This window comes from Heliangelus exortis, chromosome 13 (genome assembly GCF_036169615.1).
Source record: "Heliangelus exortis chromosome 13, bHelExo1.hap1, whole genome shotgun sequence".
In the NCBI taxonomy this organism is placed as follows: domain Eukaryota; kingdom Metazoa; phylum Chordata; class Aves; order Apodiformes; family Trochilidae; genus Heliangelus; species Heliangelus exortis.
The window spans coordinates 3,686,877-3,707,482 of record NC_092434.1 but is presented as its reverse complement, the minus strand read 5'-3'; the positions used below and the strand labels follow the sequence as shown (position 1 = coordinate 3,707,482).

Here is a 20,606-nt window from a genome sequence, read left to right as displayed (position 1 = left end):
TGGAGAGAGGGGAGAAGGGAGAGGAGAGAGAGGAGAGAGGGACGGGGAACGGGAGAGGGGAACGAGGAAAGGGGAATAGGGAGCGGGGAGAGGGGAACGGGAAGAGGGGAGAGGAGAACGGGGAGAGGGGAACGAAGAGCGGGGAACGGGGAGTGGGGAATGGGAACGGGGAACAGGGAATGGGGCGGCCGCTTCCTCAGGGGGCAGCAGGGCCGGGGCAGGCAGGGCCGGGATCACGGAGCCTGGCGGCGTTCCCGGCTGCCCGGCGGCGAAGGGTGACTGCGCTGCCAGTCGGGGCGGTCGCGGTGAGACAGCAGCACACGGTACCGTCAGCGAGCCCTGAAACAGCCCCAGGAGGTGGCGAAGGGCGGCCCTGGGGAGGTCGGTACCGGGCGGCCCTGGGGAGGTCGGTACCGTCCGCCCGTCCCCGCCGCCGCGGTGGGAGCGGGAAGGGCTGCCCGGGCTGTCCCGGGGCTGGCAGCGTGACTGCGAGCTGCTCCTCGGATAAAACGTCTATAAAATTCCTACTGGTTAATCTGAAAGCTCCGTATCAAAGGTCCCAGACTTTAAAGTGTCACCAAATAATTCAAAATAACATTTTAAAGCATGACAGTTGATAAGAACCATATGTCTTCAAAATCTTCACAGATAAGGTTTATTTCACCAAAGATGTCCCCTACTCACCATTGAGCTCACTTTAGGGAAAAAAACACACAAAAGAAAACACATCTACCATTTCACCCTTACCCTCTTCCTCTGTCAGATTAATTGCAGCTATTATTACACCAGTGTTTCTTAGCTTCAAGACCAAATTAGCAGCATAACCCCTCTCAAAAAGCCAAACCAAAACAAAAAAACCCCACAGGAATCAACAGGTAATCTCACATCACACTACTAGTGAGCAATTAGCAAAGACAAACAGAAGGATGAATATGATCATACTCTCCTACAGGTAAACAAAGTTTATCAGTAAGATTTATTGCTAAATGTAGTTCAAAGTATCAACAGAAATTGTTCATACCATTTGGTCTGTCATTCTTGACTAATAAGCTGTGTTAAGTGGCTCTTGGATTCTTATTTTGTTGCTATTCAGTGGAAGATTTAGACTCAACAGAAGCCAATGAAAGAAAAAGCTTCAGTGTTTCTGCACTCAGATACCAGCTTCTTACCCTAATCTCTAGGACAATTCTCAATTTTATTTATTTACTCAAAGATAACAAGCACCAAGTCCTGTTGAACAGCTTGCTTGAAGTAGACTTTGTCATGGCAAACAGAAGGAGGATCAAGGATGCAGAGTTCCCAGTTAGGGAACTTCACTATTAAGTACTCTTCAGAAGTATCCTGAAGAGTACCAATAAAAAGGCTGCACCACTTCCAACCACTCAAGTATTTAATTCAAAGAATACATCATTTTCTTGTTCTAAGAAAGCAGACAGTATGCCAAAATATGCAGAAACTATTGATTCAGTTTTTCTTGGAACTCTCAAGGAAAACATTTGTGATAAGCTTTACCAATTCAACTGGGTTCAGACAAGTATTTAAAAATAAGTTACATTATTCTAATTTCTTTCAAAAGAGATCACAAAGCAACAGCCTTATTCAAGAAACAGGTGTATGTACTTCTGAGAAGACTTGAGGGTCAACAGTGGCTCATACAACAAACTGTAGAGATTATTGTAGACACGCACCCTTTTTTCAAAAGGTTGACACTTACTATATTTGGTTCAATAATATCGTTAATAATCTTTTGTTGCTAGGCAGAAAGGAAAAGTAATTTGAAAATATCCAGCAGACAGTCAGAGAAGCAGCTCCATCACTGCACAAACCAGCATACATTTTAATATCAAATCTTCTGAATTCAGGCTTGTTGAGGACTTTCTGCAGTTTTACAGCAAGTAAATGGTTCTTTTAGGCTAACAAGGCAGCTTGGTTAAGACAATACTAGGTGATTTGCCTAACTGAAAGGCAAGTTACACTTCCTTTCTCTTCAATCTGAATTCATCTTCAACAGCAATAGTCATAACTTGACTTCATGTTTGTACCACAGAATGTGGAAGAACTATTTAGCTTTGGGTTTTGGCAACACTCCTCTTCAAAAAACACTCGGCACGCATCGATTGTACTCAACAAAAATCAAGGCAAAGCTTTGTAAATCCCTGGAAATGTTCCATTCTGAATTTCTACAGCAGCTTGCTTTGGGTATGATGAACAAATTGTCTTAAAAGAGTCTACGCTGTACATATGGTTGCCATGAAGGATTTTTTAATCTTCTCAGTGAAAGATGGTAGTTTCATCATTTTAGCTGGAATAAAAATACTAGAACTCCAATTATTACTTGATAGGCAATTTCCAAGCTCAATCCACATAGGTTTAAAATTTCTTTCTGCTAGTGCATTTAAGCAGTGTTATCACAACACTACAAAGAGTGATGGAAAAAATAATTCAGTGTTTTGTAAGGGAGAAAAAAAAGAACAGAAAACAAGATATGAAAGAGGAACTGCCAAACACAAAGCAATAAATGCAACTCAACAGAATGTAGGGGATATAGCAGCCTTCAATACATAGTATTCTACACACAGTAATTCCTTTTTACTTAACTATCATAACAGAAGCATGCCAGAGCAGAGAGCTGCCACAAGTCTTCCTTTAGAGATTAAAAATTAGGCTGTGAGTGTTCATTTATTGTATTTAAATTTTTTTGCACATTGTTTGCCTTATTGGAAACGAGTATGCATTAGGTGCATTTATTTTTTCACCATTTCACAAGCCACAGGCTGAGCACTGATGATGGGAAAGTATTCTGTCCACTTTTAACTGAGTGTCCCTGGTGAGATGCAGCTGTTCAAGTACAGTACAGCTCAATTCTCTGAGTTTCTGTGAGCATTAATTATCCTCCGTCGCATCTCCTGGCTCCTGGCCCTGTTTTCTTCATACTGTAAGACAGGCAAGGAATTACTACATCAGCTGTTACCATTAAACAGGTGAGACAAATTTAAAAGTGTAGAAAGCATTCACTACACAGGAAAAGAAACAACAGCTTTAACTGATGCATTACAAATGCAGTTCTTGTTAATATCTATAGATTATTTTTTTTTACTTTGAAAATAACATTTGATTAAAACACAAGTTTCTAAGCGTGAGGTTGCTAAGCTAAAGAGTATTAAAACATTCTAATACAGATTCATTAATCTTATGGAGGAATTTATACATCCTTCTTATGTACAGCAGCTCTACTTCACATATAAGCTAGGAAAAAAGTTGTACTCATGCTATTCTGGAGCACAGGCCAGGTTCTTTTCCTTTTAAATTATACCAATTACTGTAATGTCTGCCTTCTGAAAAATGAATTTATCATCACTGACTTGGTCTATTTTTAATTGTGGTAATTAACCACATGCACAGATAAAGTCGTATAAAAAGATGAAAGGAACAAAGGCAAATCTGGATTGAATGAGGGTAAGGTGTTTGGGGTTTTTTTATGGTTTAAAAAAGAAACAATGGAGACTGTTTAAATGTAAGGACTGCAATTTAAAATGTAACCCATGAAGGCCTTTTTAGTTTAGATACATGCATAAGACAACCATGCTGTCAAGTATGCCCCTGCACTAGCAAAATCCTTACGACTGAAGTGTTTTACCTGCTTTCACTGCAACAAAAACTGAAAAATTAAAAATCAATGCATGCTCTGATATATATTTAATGGAAAGCAAAATACTCTTGGACTCAAATTAGAGCATTTGTTGAAGTTTTTAATAATTTGTATCAAGAATAAAATCCAACTAACTCATAAATACTCAGTTATCCATATAATGTAATCAACTACCAAGAAGATTGATTTTGGAAAGGATTTGCAGTTTTTCACTCATTACACTGATTGGTCTTAAATGAAAATAATAGCCCAGAATGTTACCAAACATTTATAGAATGCTTAACTTTCTCCCATGCCAATATTTAATTTTTTCAATAACGCACCCATGTTTCTACAGAGAACATGAACAACAGATCTTAAATAACTACATCTGCACCTATTCTATACTTGTGAATAATCTTTGAAGGACTTCCCATGGACTTTTTTTATTAAGCATTTAATTTGTAGTAAAAATCTGCTTCTTACCTCTTTCTTTAAGCATTTCCGCATCTCACGGTCAATATCATTGCAATGGCCAAAAAATTTCAAAATGTTGTGCTGATCAGTTGGGGAGAGAAAAGAAAATTACAATTCAAAGGCTTCTTCCCCTGAAACTCTGGATTTCCTAGAAGTCACTTGCATTTTGCAACATGGCCTGGTTTTCTTTTCCTTCTCTCTTTTTCTGCAAAATGATAGTTTGTAACTTTGTCTTAAATGGCTTGAAGTTATTATTACTGAATCTCATTTGAACAACTGAAGGTTGGAGGTACTCACCAGGCTGTACACCCTGACTGAAACAGGATACCCAGGCTGAAGCTATGAATACTAAATGTAGAACATATATTTTATTGATCTGGAAACCAGTCTCACAACTTGAATAGCATACAAAATATACAGATTCTGAACACCAGCTTGTGAGGTATAAAGATGCAGGAGATGCAAAGGCAGTGTCCTCTGTGCTTTTGTCTTCCTTATCACTTCTTGACCTGGAGCAGCTAAGGACCTGATGCTCCAACATCCCAGCCAGATGAAGAATGTGTGCCAGAAGATGGATACACTAGGCTTAAATGACTGTAATGTTAAAACTGGTATAAAAAACCCAGGGGATTAAGTTTCTCCAAATCTTAAGGTTAATAAATGAGTTGTACTTACCATATTTATGGCACAGCTCAACTCTGAGCCTTAAGCATACTTCAGTGTTACTTAGTTTCTGAAAAACTGCAGGCACTGTCCTCACAAAGGCACTCCCCAGCTAACCTGATGATATTTCACCATGAAAATCTGTCCTCTTACCCAGAATTTCCTGAAGCAATTTCACATTGTCAGCCATCAAATAACCCTCAGAATATTTCCTTCTAAAAGGACTATTGTTTCAGTGATGCTTGTTACCATGCCACAGAATCTCAGCAGAATCTGGTAGCAGAGCATCCAAGCCAATTCAAAGAGCTAAAGGAATGGAGGTTTCAGTCAGTATTACAGCTATACAATCAATAAAGACAATCTGACTAATCTTTTAGAGAATTAATTATTTTTTAAAAGACTTCTGCATTTCAAAGGGACACCCCTGCACATTTCTGTAGCTGATGAGTGGCCAGATGGATTTAAACTCTATTAAAGAATTCAAACAGGGGACAAGATTTCAGCCAACAGAACACGACTGAAGTGGGCTAATAAAGATTATGCCAAACATTCAGCTATAGCAGTGCTATAATTAGCTTGTTTATACCTCCCTGCTTTATAAAGGGCATCAGATGACACTCTGAAGCAGCTGCATGTGATAAATGGTCACTTTACTGCATGCTGATCTTGCTTTTACAACATTCTAGTTTTAGCTAATACAGATTTAGTTTTGTATTGCATTCCCATACCTGCAGGTCAAGTTGCAAGGTGAGCACTCACATTTCAAGTAATTTCCTCCCTTGCTACTGCACACAATGATTTGAATCTATGTTTATGTAGCCAGATGCCAAAGCTGTCAACTTCTCAGCTCAGATTACAAGGGAAAAAAGAACCAGTTTCTCAAAAATTGTTATTATGCCCATTGCAGCAATAGAATTGCAAGACACTATGTGGTTCTTTCATCTGCCACCTATAAAAGTCTCTCTAAAGCACACTCTTGGCACTAGAGTGGAGTGTTAAAAAGGAAAAATAAAAAAAAAATTTAAAAAAAAGACATAAAATAGGAATCCCATCAACCTCCTCACTAGATGCAAAATCTGATACAATGGGCAGGTTCTAGATTAGGAATAAAGTAACTGAAAAAATCAAACTGACTTTTGTGAAAATGAACACACAGGACACAGGATTAAAAAAAATAATGCTTTTCATCTCTCAGGAATATTGATTTAAATTACAAATGAAGATTCTTAGGACATTTTGACACTATAATAAACCAGAAGGTAACCACTGATAACTGATTAAGCTTATTGACTTTTCACATTTCAATGACTTAAATTTTAAAGAAAATTTTATTACATTCCCCCTTAAATTTGAAACAAAAAGGTATTATTTTCTTTCAACTGAGTGAGATAGCAGCCACCTTCCCCCCTTCTGTTCCAAGGCTGCTAGCACAAATACCCTCTCATAGCTGAGCACAAGACTGACAAAAGTAATTCCTCTTCATGTAGAGATCAGCTTCAAACAAAACCAAGAGAATATAATCCTGTGCATGGCTGTATTACTGCTGCTTCTATTCCTTTCATAAGTGGAATTGGCAATGGATTCCTTTGGCTCACTTGCTGCCAAGGAATTCAAGTACACCTTTTAGTTCCAGTTCCCTCTTCAACTCAAGGCAGTCAAATAAGCTACATTATACAAAAAGCCTATAATGCTTACATACTAACATTCATTACAAAAAAGTATAAAGACCACATCTGAAAAAATGTTACAGGCTGCATGCAATAGTGTAAACCATTGTTTTCACATTCAACATTTAAATATATTTTTGTCACAGTGGAAATGAAATTTTTATGTGCTAACACAGAAATATATTTGTAAAGGACATCTATTTAGAGTGTAGGAGAGAACTGGGAAAATAATGAACAGTATTGCATCAGTGCTGCAGGTATCTCAGCTTTCATTGCAGGGGCTGACTCTTCTACATCTAGAGGTTCACTATAGAGGAAGTTTTTATAAAGGCTTTTAAACAACTGAGTTGAAGCTTCCACCTTCTTGAAGCAATGAAGAACCCGAGAAGCCTGAAGACTCCTTGACATTTTATATGTATGTATGTATATATATATATATATCACTACCTTTCTAAAAAGGTAGAAGATGGAAGTCAAACACTAATTTGCATTTAGCACTCTAAGCACTGAATGTGAGGTATGCTGCATGTCAGGATCCCCCTCAACACATCTATGTGTAAACAGACTGAAACATCTGCTCAGTGGACAGCTGGAATATGGAAAAGTTGTGAGCATACAAAAAGAGAGCATGTGAAGTTGCTATTATTATTGTGTTTTTTGAGGGGCACACAGTACTAAAAGGTGCAGAAATTATTTTAGTTCTTAGAATAGGTCCATACTTGTTGAGCTGAAGCACAAGAAAACCTAAGGCATGTTTTATTTCCCAATGAGATCACTGGCAAAATTTTACACACAGTTGTCAGATACCTATTCAGTGAAAATGCACTATCTACATTTCATGGCTGTTCTGCCTGGAGGAGGTTTTTCTCTCTATGATCACATAATATTCTCACTAATTTATCTGACACTCATTTCCCCAACCCACCCACTCTTTTTTCTGCTCAAAACTCCTTACCTCCTTATGACACTTCTTGAGCAGACTGATAACTAGGTTACATTCTTCAGTGTGCAGATGAGGAGACAGGTCTGGATGCATCTTTAGTTAGGGATAATTTTAGCAGTGAAAGGACATGAATCTGAGAAAACTTCCACCTGCCAACATTAAGACATAAGAAAATATAATTAAATGTTTCCAGTTAACTGCTTGCAGATATTATCACACATTACTATTTTAGCAAAAAATATTTTAGAACAAAATGCAGCTTAATATGTATAACGTATATTAGACAGTTAAAGTAATTAAAACCAGCACATCTGTTCATCTACACAGCCCAAATGTTAAAAGTTAACTGGAATTTTATTTTCTTTGCTATCATGGACATGAGAATGCATTTGGGATTTTCATTTTCAGGGACTCTCTAGAAGCATTAATCTTTTGGGAACTGCAGATTACTTTTTCACCTTCCTAAGAAGAAAAGTCCAGCTAGTACTAGGAAAAATGGGCTCACCTTAACAAAGTTCTCTTGAATTGAAGAGATGCCTTTTTGTTTGTTTGTTTACTTCCTATTTTATCATTCCCCCTTCTCCCAAACAGATCACCTGTCTAGCTGCAAATACAGCAGGCAAATACCACTACAACTTGCACTAAGTAGCCATCATTACTGCTGTAACACTCCAACTAAACAGAGCAGCTAAGTCAGCAAATTCTGCACGCATAAAATCCTAATATTCAGTTGCAATGCTGGCAGCTATAATCTACACTGCTATTCCTAGAATACTCAGTAATACATTCTGCTTGAAGAGATGTGTAAACTAACAGCATTCTCCATCATGTGTTCAGCTTAACAGGAGTTACATTCCCACAAGCAAACAAAATTCTGAAAGTCCAAAGAGATTTAAAAGCCTCTTGAGACTCATGAGAATCTTTTCTGCATAGGGTTGGAAACACCTGTAGTCATTTCTTTCAGAAGTCTTCCCCATGCTATCTGGAAGTCTAATGTGACATTGCATATACTTTTAGCACTCAAGTTGGAAACCGTACAAATTGCTTAAGCATTCTATTCAGCAAATTAACAAATGAACCTTTAGAAATATGACAGCAGGAGCACGACTGTAACAGCAAAGTGATTAAGAACCCTGCTGTGTTATTGCCACCAGCTTTTGATTGCATGCCACACAAAGTCAATACGTTTTAAATTTATCGGTGGATTTTCCTGATAGCACTGGAGTTAGCGTTCCCTTGAGAGGGCAACCTGCTCAGTGACTGTGCTTTACTTTAACATGTGAGAACCCAGCTGATTATTAAATCTCTTAATCATGCAGCCTCTGACTGCTCTTCCTAAAACTGTCATCTGAGCTGGCTGTCTCAGAAGGAGAAAGTGAGGCTAATGCCCTGGTGAAACAGGCAGTGTACATACCAGCACAGGCCAGAGAGGCACAGGGAGCATTTCAACATTCATTCTTTCTAAACTTAATTAGTAAAACATTGCCATTGTTTGCAAAACATTATCAGATAAAGTGGATGAAAGCTCTCAATGCCACAAATAGATAGGTGACTGTATTTCATCAATTAAAAGCCTTCCAACAACTCAAATGAACCTTCCAATGGCAGGATTGGCACCACGAACCACAGAGCTCTGAACTGCCACACCAGCTCATAGACTGGCACAGCTGAAATTCATCTTCAAATAACCTTCAATATTAAAATCTTTCAAGTTCAGTTACCAGATGTGGTACCCATATGATGGACTGGAGTAACAAAACATCTTTAGCAGTCGTGGAAGGCTTAACTGGAGCCTTTCAGTACTTTTGAAGTTCATGACTGAAGAGTGTTATCAATGCTCAATATTATGTTTAGGAGTGTCAGGTTAGACAGTAATCTATAAATGATCAGAGAAGACTGAAGTATTTTTGCTGCAGGGGAATGACTGACAGATGAAAGAGTTTCAAGAGCAAGAAAAACATGTATGAAAAAAGGACAGGATGAGCTATTGGTTTCCTTAGTTTCTTTTTAATAATGTTCTAATCTAAAATAATAGATAGCAAGTTGTCATCTCACCAGAATTTAAGTCCACATGGACAGAATTTTATATAGGTGGAATCTAAGAAAAAACCCTAACAAAAACCAAAACAAACTAATATTTTTGTTTAGAAAAACACTACTTATTTTATACTGCCTTCCATAAGTAATTTTGGACACTAAGCACTTCAAATTGCTCAAGATTTCATAACAAGCAAGTTACCAAGAAGTGACACACAACCCTAATCTAAAGGCCTGCCTATCTCTCTGTCTATCTATTTATCTGTGCCTGATGTATTAAATATTTACTACTAATGTGCAAAAGGATTCAATATGCATTATAGAATTAACAACAAATCTGCCAATACCTTGCAAGTAGGAGAAACCAAAAGGCTGACCCAAAGAAGCAGCCAAGAACACTTTACACACACTCCTGTTAGACACCACAACTCAGGATGAATTCCTTATTTCTCTCCACTTGCTCACTTTCCTCCTGACCTCCTCCATGGGAAAGAGCAGTAAAAGGAACAACTCTTTGGAGAATGAAGGGTTTGGTACATTCCCACTGCTTTCCCAAGTGAAGCGTAAGATCAGTGTGCAAGGAACCCAGGGAAGTTCTCTTCTTTTCTAAGAATCTCCCATAAATATGGATCAATCAGTTCCCTGACACAGAAGGAAAACTAAATTAGGTTGGTTTAGTCTCACTGATTAGCTTAATGCTTAATATTTGCATGTTTGGGGGATAACAATGAAAGAAAGGTTTGAATCCATATAATTTTTTCCTAAGACGCTTTTTCAATTAAAACATGTTAAAAGACTATTTCTTAAACCAATTTTGCAAAAGTTGCACACAAAGATAATTTTTTTTTCAAGTTTCAAATCTTAATAGTAAGGAAACCAAAAACCAAACCACAAAAGATGAATTCACAAATTGCCTCATTAAAATTAACTGAAAGCAAAACGCAAATCCCCGTGTGCCAGCTCTGAAGATAAAAAATTGCATTCAAGCATTCACGTTGCTAATCATTAAACTCCTTAGCCCAAACCACAGCATAAAACACAAATGTTCCCTGCAAAGCCTCAAATAATACCCACAAGGCGGCAGCACGACCCCACAAACGAGCACACGGAGGAGGAGAGAGGAGGGAAGGGAAAACGGATCTGCAGATTTCTGTAAAGCGTGAGACGCTCACGATATGGAACTTATCCTTTGCATTTCATCTCATTGTCTAATTTGAGTAAAACCAGGAATTCTGTTTTTAAGTTCTCATTTTTATAGTACTGTTCTGTTTGGCTTTGGAGAGAAGCACTTGCAAACCAACCAGTTCTTCCTTTACTCAAATTAGTGGTGTTGTTCTCTAAGACCCCATCAAGTTTTAGCAAAAAATAAAGACTCAGATCCACCTCCAACTGTTTAGTGCTACCTGAGGATTATAATTTGCTCACTTCAGCAAAACTTCTGTATTTCTACTATTATCTTTCATACACAATTCATAAATATCTTCTGTAACAGCTCAGAATGCTCAGATCAGTCACACAGTGACATGAGAAATCACAGCTGATGAAAAGCATTTCAAAAACCAAGGGAAACCTGAACTAAGGACTCTCATTTCTAGCTGTCAGTAACGTGGTAAATACCTTCCAGACCAGGACACTAAAGTATCATTCTATGCTACTATTCTTGTGTTTGCTATTAGAGACAGACATTGAGAATGACTCCTAACTTTCCAAAGTTTACAAGAAATTTAGCCAGACTTTAATGATTTTGCCTAATCTTATACTTTCTGTCTTCAAAGCCATGCACTAGTTTTCCAACACTACATATTAGAATGGTGGTTGAATAATTTAGATAATTACCTATGAAGACTTGTAAAGAAATGCAAAAGGGAGGAAGAAATTATGTCTCCTTTTAAAATGCTTTTATATTATTCTACATTATGGAGGCTGCATTTATTTTCCTTAAACCTAAAGAAGAATAATAAAACTTTTACACATAAAATTCCTACTGATTTCAACTGTCTTTTTTACAATGACCACTTTCTGCCAACAATTCATCATCCCTCACATCAGCAGAAGGAGAAGTCACTTGCTACTTTCAGCAGGAGCTGTTAAACTGTATCAAACCTGATTTCATACTTAGATTCAAGTTAAGAAAGTATTCATTAGGCCTAATGCATAAAGCAAGTTGAATGCCAACTTGACTATTAAGTAATTTCTGCAGGTTTGTTTCTAGCTAAAATAAATGGTCAAGTTAAGCACAACAAGGTGTTTTCACCTCCTGGCAATTATTTAAGGTCATATTCATACAACACAGATCAGCAGTTACAGTACAATTAGTGGAATATTTTATTAAAATATGCAGCAAGTAACACTGCACAATATACCATTATATTCCAACTATTGAAGCAATCTCTTTCTATTCCTGCTCTGAAAATCTGACTACGCAGTCAAGAATGACAAGACCCAGCAGGTATAAAAGTAAAGCACACTGAATTTGGTGCTGTCACCAGATTCCTCTTTTGCAAGCCTCTCTTGTACTTCAGCTGCAATCACCAGACCAGGCTTCACTTCACTGCTGTTTCATTCATTTAGTGGAAAAGAACACTAAACTTAGCACTGCTGATTTCCTTGCTTAGTGTAGAACTAGTTTGTGCCTTCTGAGCAATAAGGGATCAAGAGGATCGTGCTCCCCCGGTGGAAAACACAAGCGTCCTGGTTTGGGCTGTTAAATTGTGACAGACAGCACCTCACCCCTGGAGAATCAGGATCCGCTGAAGAAGGGCACACAGCACTTGACAGAAAATCAGTGCTGTTACTGTAACACATCTTTGTTTTCGGGTAAAAGGGGCTGCTACACTGGCATCCACAGGGCAGGGGAAGAGGCCCACTGAGCTAACCCGTGCTGGTTTCTCTCTGCAGTTTCTCAGTACTCCCAGGAGTTCCTACAGCAGTGATGGGGTACACGGATACACAGCCACCACACAAGCTTCTGACAGTCCCCACGGAGAGCCCCGTGTTCCCCCTCAGAACAGCCCTTTTCTAAGTCCACCTCGATCCCTGAAAAAGGACGCAAGATGAGCAGAGGGTCCCAGAAACCAGCCCCAAGCTCAGGCGAGACAAGGCACAGCTCTCCCCAGGCCAGGCAGTGCGGGCGGGAGAAGGGGACAGGAGCGAGGAGCTCCCCCTCTGCCCCTCTTGTCCTTTGGGGCTAGAAAGGAACAACGCCGCCCGCTGGGGTCTGGCCAAAGCCTCCCCTCCTCTCAGCCATCCTCGCACTTACTCCAGTCCCCAGAGAACGAGCCCAGCCAGGCAAGGCCGGTTCCGAACCGGACCCACCCGCCGCTCAGCACCGGGCAGAAGTTCCGCCGACCCGGGCAGGCCCGACCGGAAGCCGCCTCAGCGCCCCGGCAGCGGGAGAAGGGGGCGCGGAGTCAGGAGGAGCGCGTTGTGATTGGTCGGCTCCGGGATTGACGGATTCTGATTGGGTGTTTCGAAAGGAGGGCGGTGATTGGCAGGGCGCGCGGCGGGCGGGCAGAGAGTTCGGCGGGCGGAGGGGAAAGGGAGGAGGCTCCTGGCGGGGCGGGAAGCAGCGGTACCGGTTCGGTGCTCCGGTACACGGTTCACTGCTCCGGTACACGGTTCACTGCGCGTTGTTTGAGGGCTCTCATCCGACCGGACAGGCAGTAACAGCCCTGGGTAAGGGCCAGTGCTCAATTCTTCTATTCAGAAGCTCACACAAAGCCTCGGTCAGTGAGGGGGAAACGCATGAGGGCATGGGGAAAAATAATTGTAAAAAGCGTTTTAACTCACTGTTTTGGTGTCTGTCGGCATCTGTGGTAGTGCTAGGCTTAAAACAGATGGCAGTGTTCTGCTAGTCCTGCTTAGGTGCAGCTTAATGCACTTTCCAAAGGGATCAAGTCTCCTGAGCCTGCCCTTGCCTTGGTCTTAACATCTTTCTCATTTCAGCTCTCCTGGTGGCTTCATGATGGATGAAACTGTGGCTGAGTACATCCGAAGAACTGTTCTCAAAATCCCACGGGATGAAATCAAGACAATGCTACAGAAGTGGGGCTTTCTCTCTGAGGCGCAGCTGCAAAACATAAACTTCCATCAGATAAAGGAGAACATTTCTCAAGAAGTTGTTCAGCTTTGTGAGGTAATCCTTTCCTTCGGGAACTGCCTTGCAGTGGAATAAGGATGCATGTTGAAGCTCCGTTTAAAAAGTTGTTATGAAGAAATGTATTTTATTTGTCTGTAACAGTATCAAATGGCAGTTTGTAATCTGGAAAATGTAAAGCTGAGCTGATAATGTCATCAGTTTTGTCTGATTGATACAAGCTCAGGATTGACCTTCCTAAGTGTGGAAATATATATTTTGAGCTCCAAGTTGCCCAAGGTAGAGGTAAAACCTCAATGTGTTAAACCTTTAAGAAATGGGGTATATATCTAAATTGTAAAATAAAGGCATTGATTGAGATGTCTACTCACTACCTGGTACTAATCTAAATCTATGTAGTTTGAGTAATGATGGCAGTAGGTTATATCTTTTAGACTTTTTTGATTTTTCTGAAAATTTTCATTGGGCTGAACTGCTTCCATTCTGCATACTGCAAGCAAAGTTTTCTGATGTCCTCCTTACATACTCTGATTTTGGTGTCCCAAGAGTCTTTATATATAGTGTCAGAACACAGATAGATGGTTATTACTGATATCTCTTAAATTCTATAGTTTTTTTCAGCGTTCCCTTTAAGTTTCATACTCTCAGGTTGATCACATGTGGCCTAGATCAAACTACAGTCAAGAGACTGTTATGTTACTCTTTTAAGATAGCAAATGTCATAGTTTGAAATAGATAATAATAGAGAATGTTTCCAAAACGTTCTTATCTGTAACAAGTAGTGTTCTAAAGTTTCCTTACAATTTTTTCATGCTGTAAAGGTTAAATGAGGAGGAGGCAATAATAATGTTAAAGCTTGTGATGGTGCAGTAGTAGTCATGGTTCCATAATGTCATGAATATTCATTAATTTTACTTTCTAACTGCTTGTACATCATAAAATATGGAAGTAGTGCTCTTGCTGTCTCTGTGAAAACACTTAACATTTGCTGACACAGCTTTTGTTACTGATTTCTCAAACCTGTGTGGTGTCCCCACTGGGACTGGGGGTGCTGTCTTTGAAGAGAGTGTGCATGCTGTGGGCTTCAGTGTGATGTAATTTAATCTTTCAGTACTGAGATTTTTCACTTGCTAAATAGCATGGTAGAGTATTCTGGACCTGCACTGTTATTCCTGTTCACCCTGCACTTTCCTCTTCCCAGGAAAACTGTGCAGACATAAAGCAAGCAGCTGTCCTAGACATCATTTGTAAGTATGGAAAGAATACAAATAATGTCTTTTTTTTTTTTTTTTTAGTAACTTGATAATGGTCAATATTAATTAACAATTTCATTACATAATAATTTAAATCTCAAGGGTTCCTTTAGTATTCTACATTTCTTTGTTTGAGTTTGGCCTCAGTTTCAGTCATTTGAGGTAAAATCCTTTAAACACTGAACCTCAGAGATTCTCTTTATTAGTTGCTTAACTGAGTTTGAAATATCTTTCCATCTGCTTTAATTAAACTAATTTGCTTTTATTTTAACTATGAGTGGCAGCTTAAGAATGCTGAATAAATTATATTTCATTATCAGAAGTAATTTTTTTTTAATAACCTGGTCATAAAAGTACTGTACAATTATTTGTCCCTTGATTGATAATACACTAATATTGAACAATTCTTTTTTTTTTTTTTTTTTTTTTAGACAACCACATCCACCAAAACAAAAGAATGTGGAGTGTTTACCAGATGAACAAAAAAGGTAAAATGCCTTTCCTTGCTGTAATCTCACCATCCTCAGCAACTTGCTGCAGTGCTGCTTCATATCATACATTTTAAACACAAGTATAGTCAGTATAAATTTTTTCAATAGTGGTATCTTTAATGTTTTTACAGTATTTACAATTAACTTCTCAAGCAATTACTAGAAATTAGTAACTACTAAATAAATACTAAGCTTTTCCCTATATAGCAATAATGAGGCTCAAATTTAACATACAGCTTTTTTGTATAAGGCTATGCAACTTCATTATTTCTGCTTAATTTTGTTTCAGCAACACTAGAAACATCTCTGGACTAGTTCTTGTAAACACAAATCCAGATACTTTTTTTTTTTGTGTAACAGGTGAAGAAACAGAAATCTTTGACTTAACAGATTTCAAAAAAAAAATTAAAAGACAACTTCGGACAGCCTTGAAAAATGTAAGAATAAATCCATTCTAAATTTATTACAGAAATATGATGTCAATAGATTGTTTTCATGTCTTTAGCACAGGGTTAAGAGAGACCAAAATTTTTCCAGGTACCTGAATGTGCTGGTAAATCAAGGCATTTTTTTTTTCTGTTTAGGTGACCATCAACTTTAGAGAATATGAGGACAATGCAATCTGGATTAGAGTTGCCTGGGGAACACCATATACAAAACCAAACCAGTACAAAACCAGTTATGCTGTGTACCATTCACAGACTCCCTACGTCTTCATTTCTGCCTCTGTCTTCAGGAGCAACTTGCCTCTGCTGTGTCAGGTACAGACTAAAACTTCATAGGAGCTGATTTTGCTGCAGTCATATAGGTCTATAACTGTGTTAGCTTGTAAGAGGATGGGTAAAAAATTGTCACAATGTGATTTACTGATTTACTTGTTCATTTTTTTCCTCTTAGCTCATGATAAAAATGGCACAAAACCAATCTTCATTACCTTTGGAATAGAGTATCACAAATTAACTCAGGTTATTGATATTTTTGCCAACCTTGTTCTAATTTCTTAGCCAAGTGTTAGTCAGTATTCAGTTAAGTTGCAGAATATTACATCAATGCAGTTAACTTCAAAGAACTAAACGTTCAAGTTTATTGGGGACTGCTGTTACTGTTTTAAAAGACATTTTCTGTCAACTTGTGGAGATCAGTGTTGGGAACTTCCATTTTTTATCTATTTAGCAGATTTCTGTATCTTGTCATTTAACTGTTTTATCTGCTTGTTTATTTTTCAGACAATAAGACTATAGGGGGCTTATCTGGTTAATCCTGTGAATGCCTTTAAATATTAACCTAAACCTAATAACCATCTATTCATCTTTTTTTTTTTTCAGATGTAAGAATCCTGCTACTTAAAGTTACTTACCTTGAAACAAAAACATCTCAATGTCTAGAAATAATGTAATTAACAATTTCTGTTTCTATTTAAAGGCCCTGGTTGTTGCTACCAGTTACCAGGACATTCGTGAAATGGAGCTCCGAGGTCATTCTTTAAACTCCCTCAAAGATATTGTGTTTAGGAGATACAGCCAGGTGAGCCATTCTATAGGTACATCCCAAGATGAGTATTGGGTTTTGTCTAAAATCAAATGAACAAGTCAGTTCTAGGATATTTTAGCACGATTTCACTGGGCTTTCTAGAGTAGTGAGTTGAAGGCTATTAGAACGGGCACTTTGCTTGTCCATATAAAACTTCTAAACAAGGGAATGTTCACAAATTCCATAGGATGGGCATTCTTTTCTCAAAATTAAGTTAGGCTTTCTGACTTCCAGTAATTGTCAAAAAGTGGTAAATGACTCACTCTCAGAATGAGAACTAGCAAGAAATCTGTAAAGTTTCTTTAAGCTACGGAAATTGAAAGTGGGCTAAAGTTTTTCTTCTTTTTTTTTTCTTCTCCCATGAAGAACTTCCAAACTCATTGTCCAAGACCTCTACAAGAAAGGAATGTAGCACCAGAAAATGGTACGTGGATTTTAAATTAAACAGCTGTTTGAATGTCATTACTGCTGCCTTTTAGAGTGTGATTAACAATAGGAAATGTACATACATTACATGCACATTGTTCTCCATCACAATTGGTGGGGTGCCACAATACTGGCTGTCCCTAAGAGAGGAAAATATTTCCCTGTGGCTGTCAGTGAACATAGCTATGAAATGAAAAATAAGCAGTGCCCAATATCTCCTTTCATATTAGCTTGTTTTTTATTTTCCTCTTGGTAAGAATGGAATATATATAGAGAGAATTAGTTGATTACAAAAAAATAAAAAATAAGATTGTGATGAATTTTTTTTAATTATTATTTTCAGGTTTTCACTGGAGTAATCACCTGATCAGAAAAACAGTACTGTATCACCTGACAAAGTTGTCTTTCTGTTTTTTTTCTCTTCCTTTCCTTGCTTTTTCTCTGTAGCAGATTTAAGGATAATTCGAGAAAACAAAACTGAGAAAGAAAAAATAGAGAGAGTGAATTGGGAAGTTTTTGGTCATGGTCCCCAACCAAAACTTGAATTTGCTCAATATAAGGTAAGAAAAGCAACAGATTACCCTTATGAAAAAAAACCTGATATTAAGAAAAATCTAGTATTGCTTCAAACTTCAGGAAGAACATATTTTAAAATAAATTAGTTAAATGCATCTTTAAGAAGTAGATTTGTGCTGATATTTGGTCAAACTACTGGATCATGTTTCACTCTTTCAGCCTTGTGAACTAAGCATTTTAACTTGTTTTTGTAGTAAAGGTAGACTTAGAGAGCAGTGTAAAGCTTGAAAAATTAAAGTTATTTGAAGTACATATATAACTGGTGCTACTAATACCACAATTTAACTTGAATGATGCATGAATTTCACCTGATGAACGAATATACTCTAAAGAGATACTTAATTTTTTTACTGAACAAGCTGCCTCTTTTAGCAGAAAACTGTTTACCACATGGTGGCACCCTCTGATTTTATTAAAATATTTCTGCAGGTAGAATCATATTAACACCAGAAATAATAGACAAATAAGATGCAGCCTTGGTACATTTTTAACATACTGCTTACCTAGTAACATATAAATAAAATATGTTTGCTTATACTCTCTAGTTAAATTTTTGTTTAACAGCTTGAGACGATTTTTAGAAGTGATCCTAAAATGCATACATTGGATAAAAAAGAACCCTTCAGATGTGTGGTCAAGTTTTCAAGTCCAGATCTTTTAGAATCACTGAAATCCTTAGCACCAGCAGGTAAGTGTTCCAGCTCTCTAAAATGGAGGTAAATACACAGTTAAATATTTTTGTCATCCTGTATTCTCTTTCTATCTTGCACAAGGGAGAACCTTCACTATTTAGAAACACATAGAAATTTAGTAGAATAAAAATATTACCACTATAAAAACTTATGTCTAAGTAGATACTGGTTTGTTCTTAGAATGCTTATGCACAGATACTTAAGCTGTGGTTTTAGTTTTTTAAGTGTTATAAAAGGTAAATATTGGTTGAGTTAAACTATAATTATCTATCTGTCTTTCTCTAGGTATGGCTGATGCACCTCTTTCACCACTACTTACCTGTATAACACACAAAGCTAGGAATTACTTCAAAATTAGAGACAAAAAAGATTTACTTCCTGGAGGCTTTACAAGCCCTTAATTTAAAACAAATTCATAGAGAAATACAATTTATTACTGGTATTTATCTAAATCATAATGAAAGTCCAAACATTATTTTTAAAAACTAACTTATTCTTTGATAATCCCTTAAAGGGTTTTTCCAAGTGGTGGCTTTTTTTGAATTATTTTTCCACAATTGTCTGTAACAGAAGAGTTGGCCCTTTTCTTAAATAATAAAAGAAGTTGAACAGAAAGCTTGAATGGAGTTAGATGGTATTTTAAATTTAAATGTGATGGCTGCTCTTAATTGTGTTTTAGTGGTATTTGTGAAGCTAAAGCTCAATAAAGAGTCAACAAGACAGCTGTAGCTATTCAGTTGACTGTCATAGCTGTAGGTGGTCAAAATATTCTAGGTGGCCACCTTATTTTGGCTCCAGTTCAGTGGTGTCATGGGACATGTGCCCCATTTTGAATGTGTGAATCCCATCCAAATAAGTGGAGCTACATGACTGCAGGACAGGCATGTTTTTGTCTCAGAAGATGAAGACCATTACAGGGGAAGAAGGGACTGCTGGAATATTGATGTCAGAAGCTTTCATCCAGCTTTAGTGCAAATTCATTTAGATACAGAGGTTTTTTCCATGAAAAACCTGTCTACTGGTATTAATGTCTTAGGAAATTTTATTTTAGAGGAATAAAATGAAAGGCAATAATTTTCTTTTGAGGAAGTCCCGTTTTGGAATACATCAATTAAAGCCTGAAAAGATCCTTTTTCAGTCCTTGCACTTGGCCACTGTTTTGTGCTTCGGGACATAAAGACTGCAGAATCAAGAAGGCAGCATTTACTAATGCAATCCACAGCTTTGCATTGGAGTTCTTTAGAGCTGAGAAACTGTAATTGGTAATTTTACAGGTACTCTTATGTACCCTGATGCATCGTTTTTAATTTCAGATGAATTTGATCTGAAGATTCAGTTATAGTGTAAAAGTGTTTCAATTGTTACCTATTGTGTGTACTTTGTGTACATGAAATTTCTGATTCACTTTATATGTGTCAATGTTTGTAACCTCATAGCACAATGTAAATATTTTGAGCGGTTGCATGGGAATGTTTTTATTTTGAAACTAAGTAAATGTGTAAATTTTCCTAGAAAAGTTTGTTTTACCTGACTTACAATCATGTTTCTAGCACACCCTGATTTGGGGCTTTTTGTGGTTTTCAGCATCACAGTTCAACTCTCACAGGAGTTAGTTCAGGACTATCTGCTACGGGTAGATTTTTAGAACTTCCACCTGTGGGATTCACATGTCAGTTTGACAAAGTATCCAACATAATGTTAGGATTCTGAAACAATTCCAGATTTTTTTCTGATAGGTAAAATAGGATGAACATTAAGAGTTGGCTCTCAACGCCTCCCACTCAAACCCTCATGGAGCCTTCCAGAACTCAGACCCATTATGATTCCATATGCATTTCACTCTGTGCAACTTTTCCTTCCTAATGCTCTCTCCCAAGTAACTTAAATGCCTGAGATGATAATGATTTTATCATAAAGTTTCGAAGTACTCTAAAACACTGAGTAGCTGGCCTGCTGCCTGTTTCTGCCTCTTGGTTCTGGGAAAGGCAGTCTCTTTGTAACAGCTGAAAAGTTGGTCTGATGCTCAGATACAGGTTTCATCTCTACCTTCCTGTAACCAGGGGCCTTACAGGAACTACAAAGCAGCTCTGGGCAAGCAAGCAGGTATTTTGTACTCATAAATAACAG

General features: G+C 37.9%; 2 protein-coding genes across 4 annotated transcripts; one reads left to right on the top strand and one right to left on the bottom strand.

Annotated features, from left to right (window-relative positions):
- Positions 1-628: 628 nt before the first annotated feature.
- CMC2 (C-X9-C motif containing 2) lies at positions 629-12,818 on the bottom strand. Of its 2 annotated transcripts, XM_071756655.1 has the most exons (5): positions 12,675-12,818; positions 12,289-12,451; positions 7,391-7,529; positions 4,115-4,186; positions 629-2,933 (listed from the first exon to the last, which is right to left on the bottom strand). In XM_071756655.1, exons 3-5 carry the CDS (start codon positions 7,469-7,471, stop codon positions 2,859-2,861), a joined length of 228 nt encoding a protein of 75 aa, XP_071612756.1. In that variant the 5' UTR covers positions 7,472-7,529; positions 12,289-12,451; positions 12,675-12,818; the 3' UTR covers positions 629-2,858. The 2 variants fall into 2 exon arrangements, with proteins under 2 accessions (XP_071612756.1, XP_071612755.1); XM_071756654.1 differs by lacking the exon at positions 12,289-12,451 and having other exon boundaries at positions 7,391-7,527.
- Positions 12,819-12,967: 149 nt separating this feature from the next.
- Positions 12,968-20,010, top strand: CENPN (centromere protein N). 2 transcript variants are annotated; one of them, XM_071756652.1, is made up of 11 exons: positions 12,968-13,090; positions 13,361-13,550; positions 14,713-14,758; positions 15,196-15,252; positions 15,616-15,692; positions 15,840-16,016; positions 16,678-16,779; positions 17,152-17,209; positions 17,659-17,771; positions 18,352-18,475; positions 18,765-20,010. In XM_071756652.1, the coding sequence occupies exons 2-11, from the start codon at positions 13,377-13,379 to the stop codon at positions 18,878-18,880; spliced, it is 1,044 nt and encodes a 347-aa protein (XP_071612753.1). In that variant the 5' UTR covers positions 12,968-13,090; positions 13,361-13,376; the 3' UTR covers positions 18,881-20,010. The 2 variants fall into 2 exon arrangements, with proteins under 2 accessions (XP_071612753.1, XP_071612752.1); XM_071756651.1 differs by having other exon boundaries at positions 13,073-13,140; positions 18,765-19,082.
- The last annotated feature ends 596 nt before the right edge of the window (positions 20,011-20,606 follow it).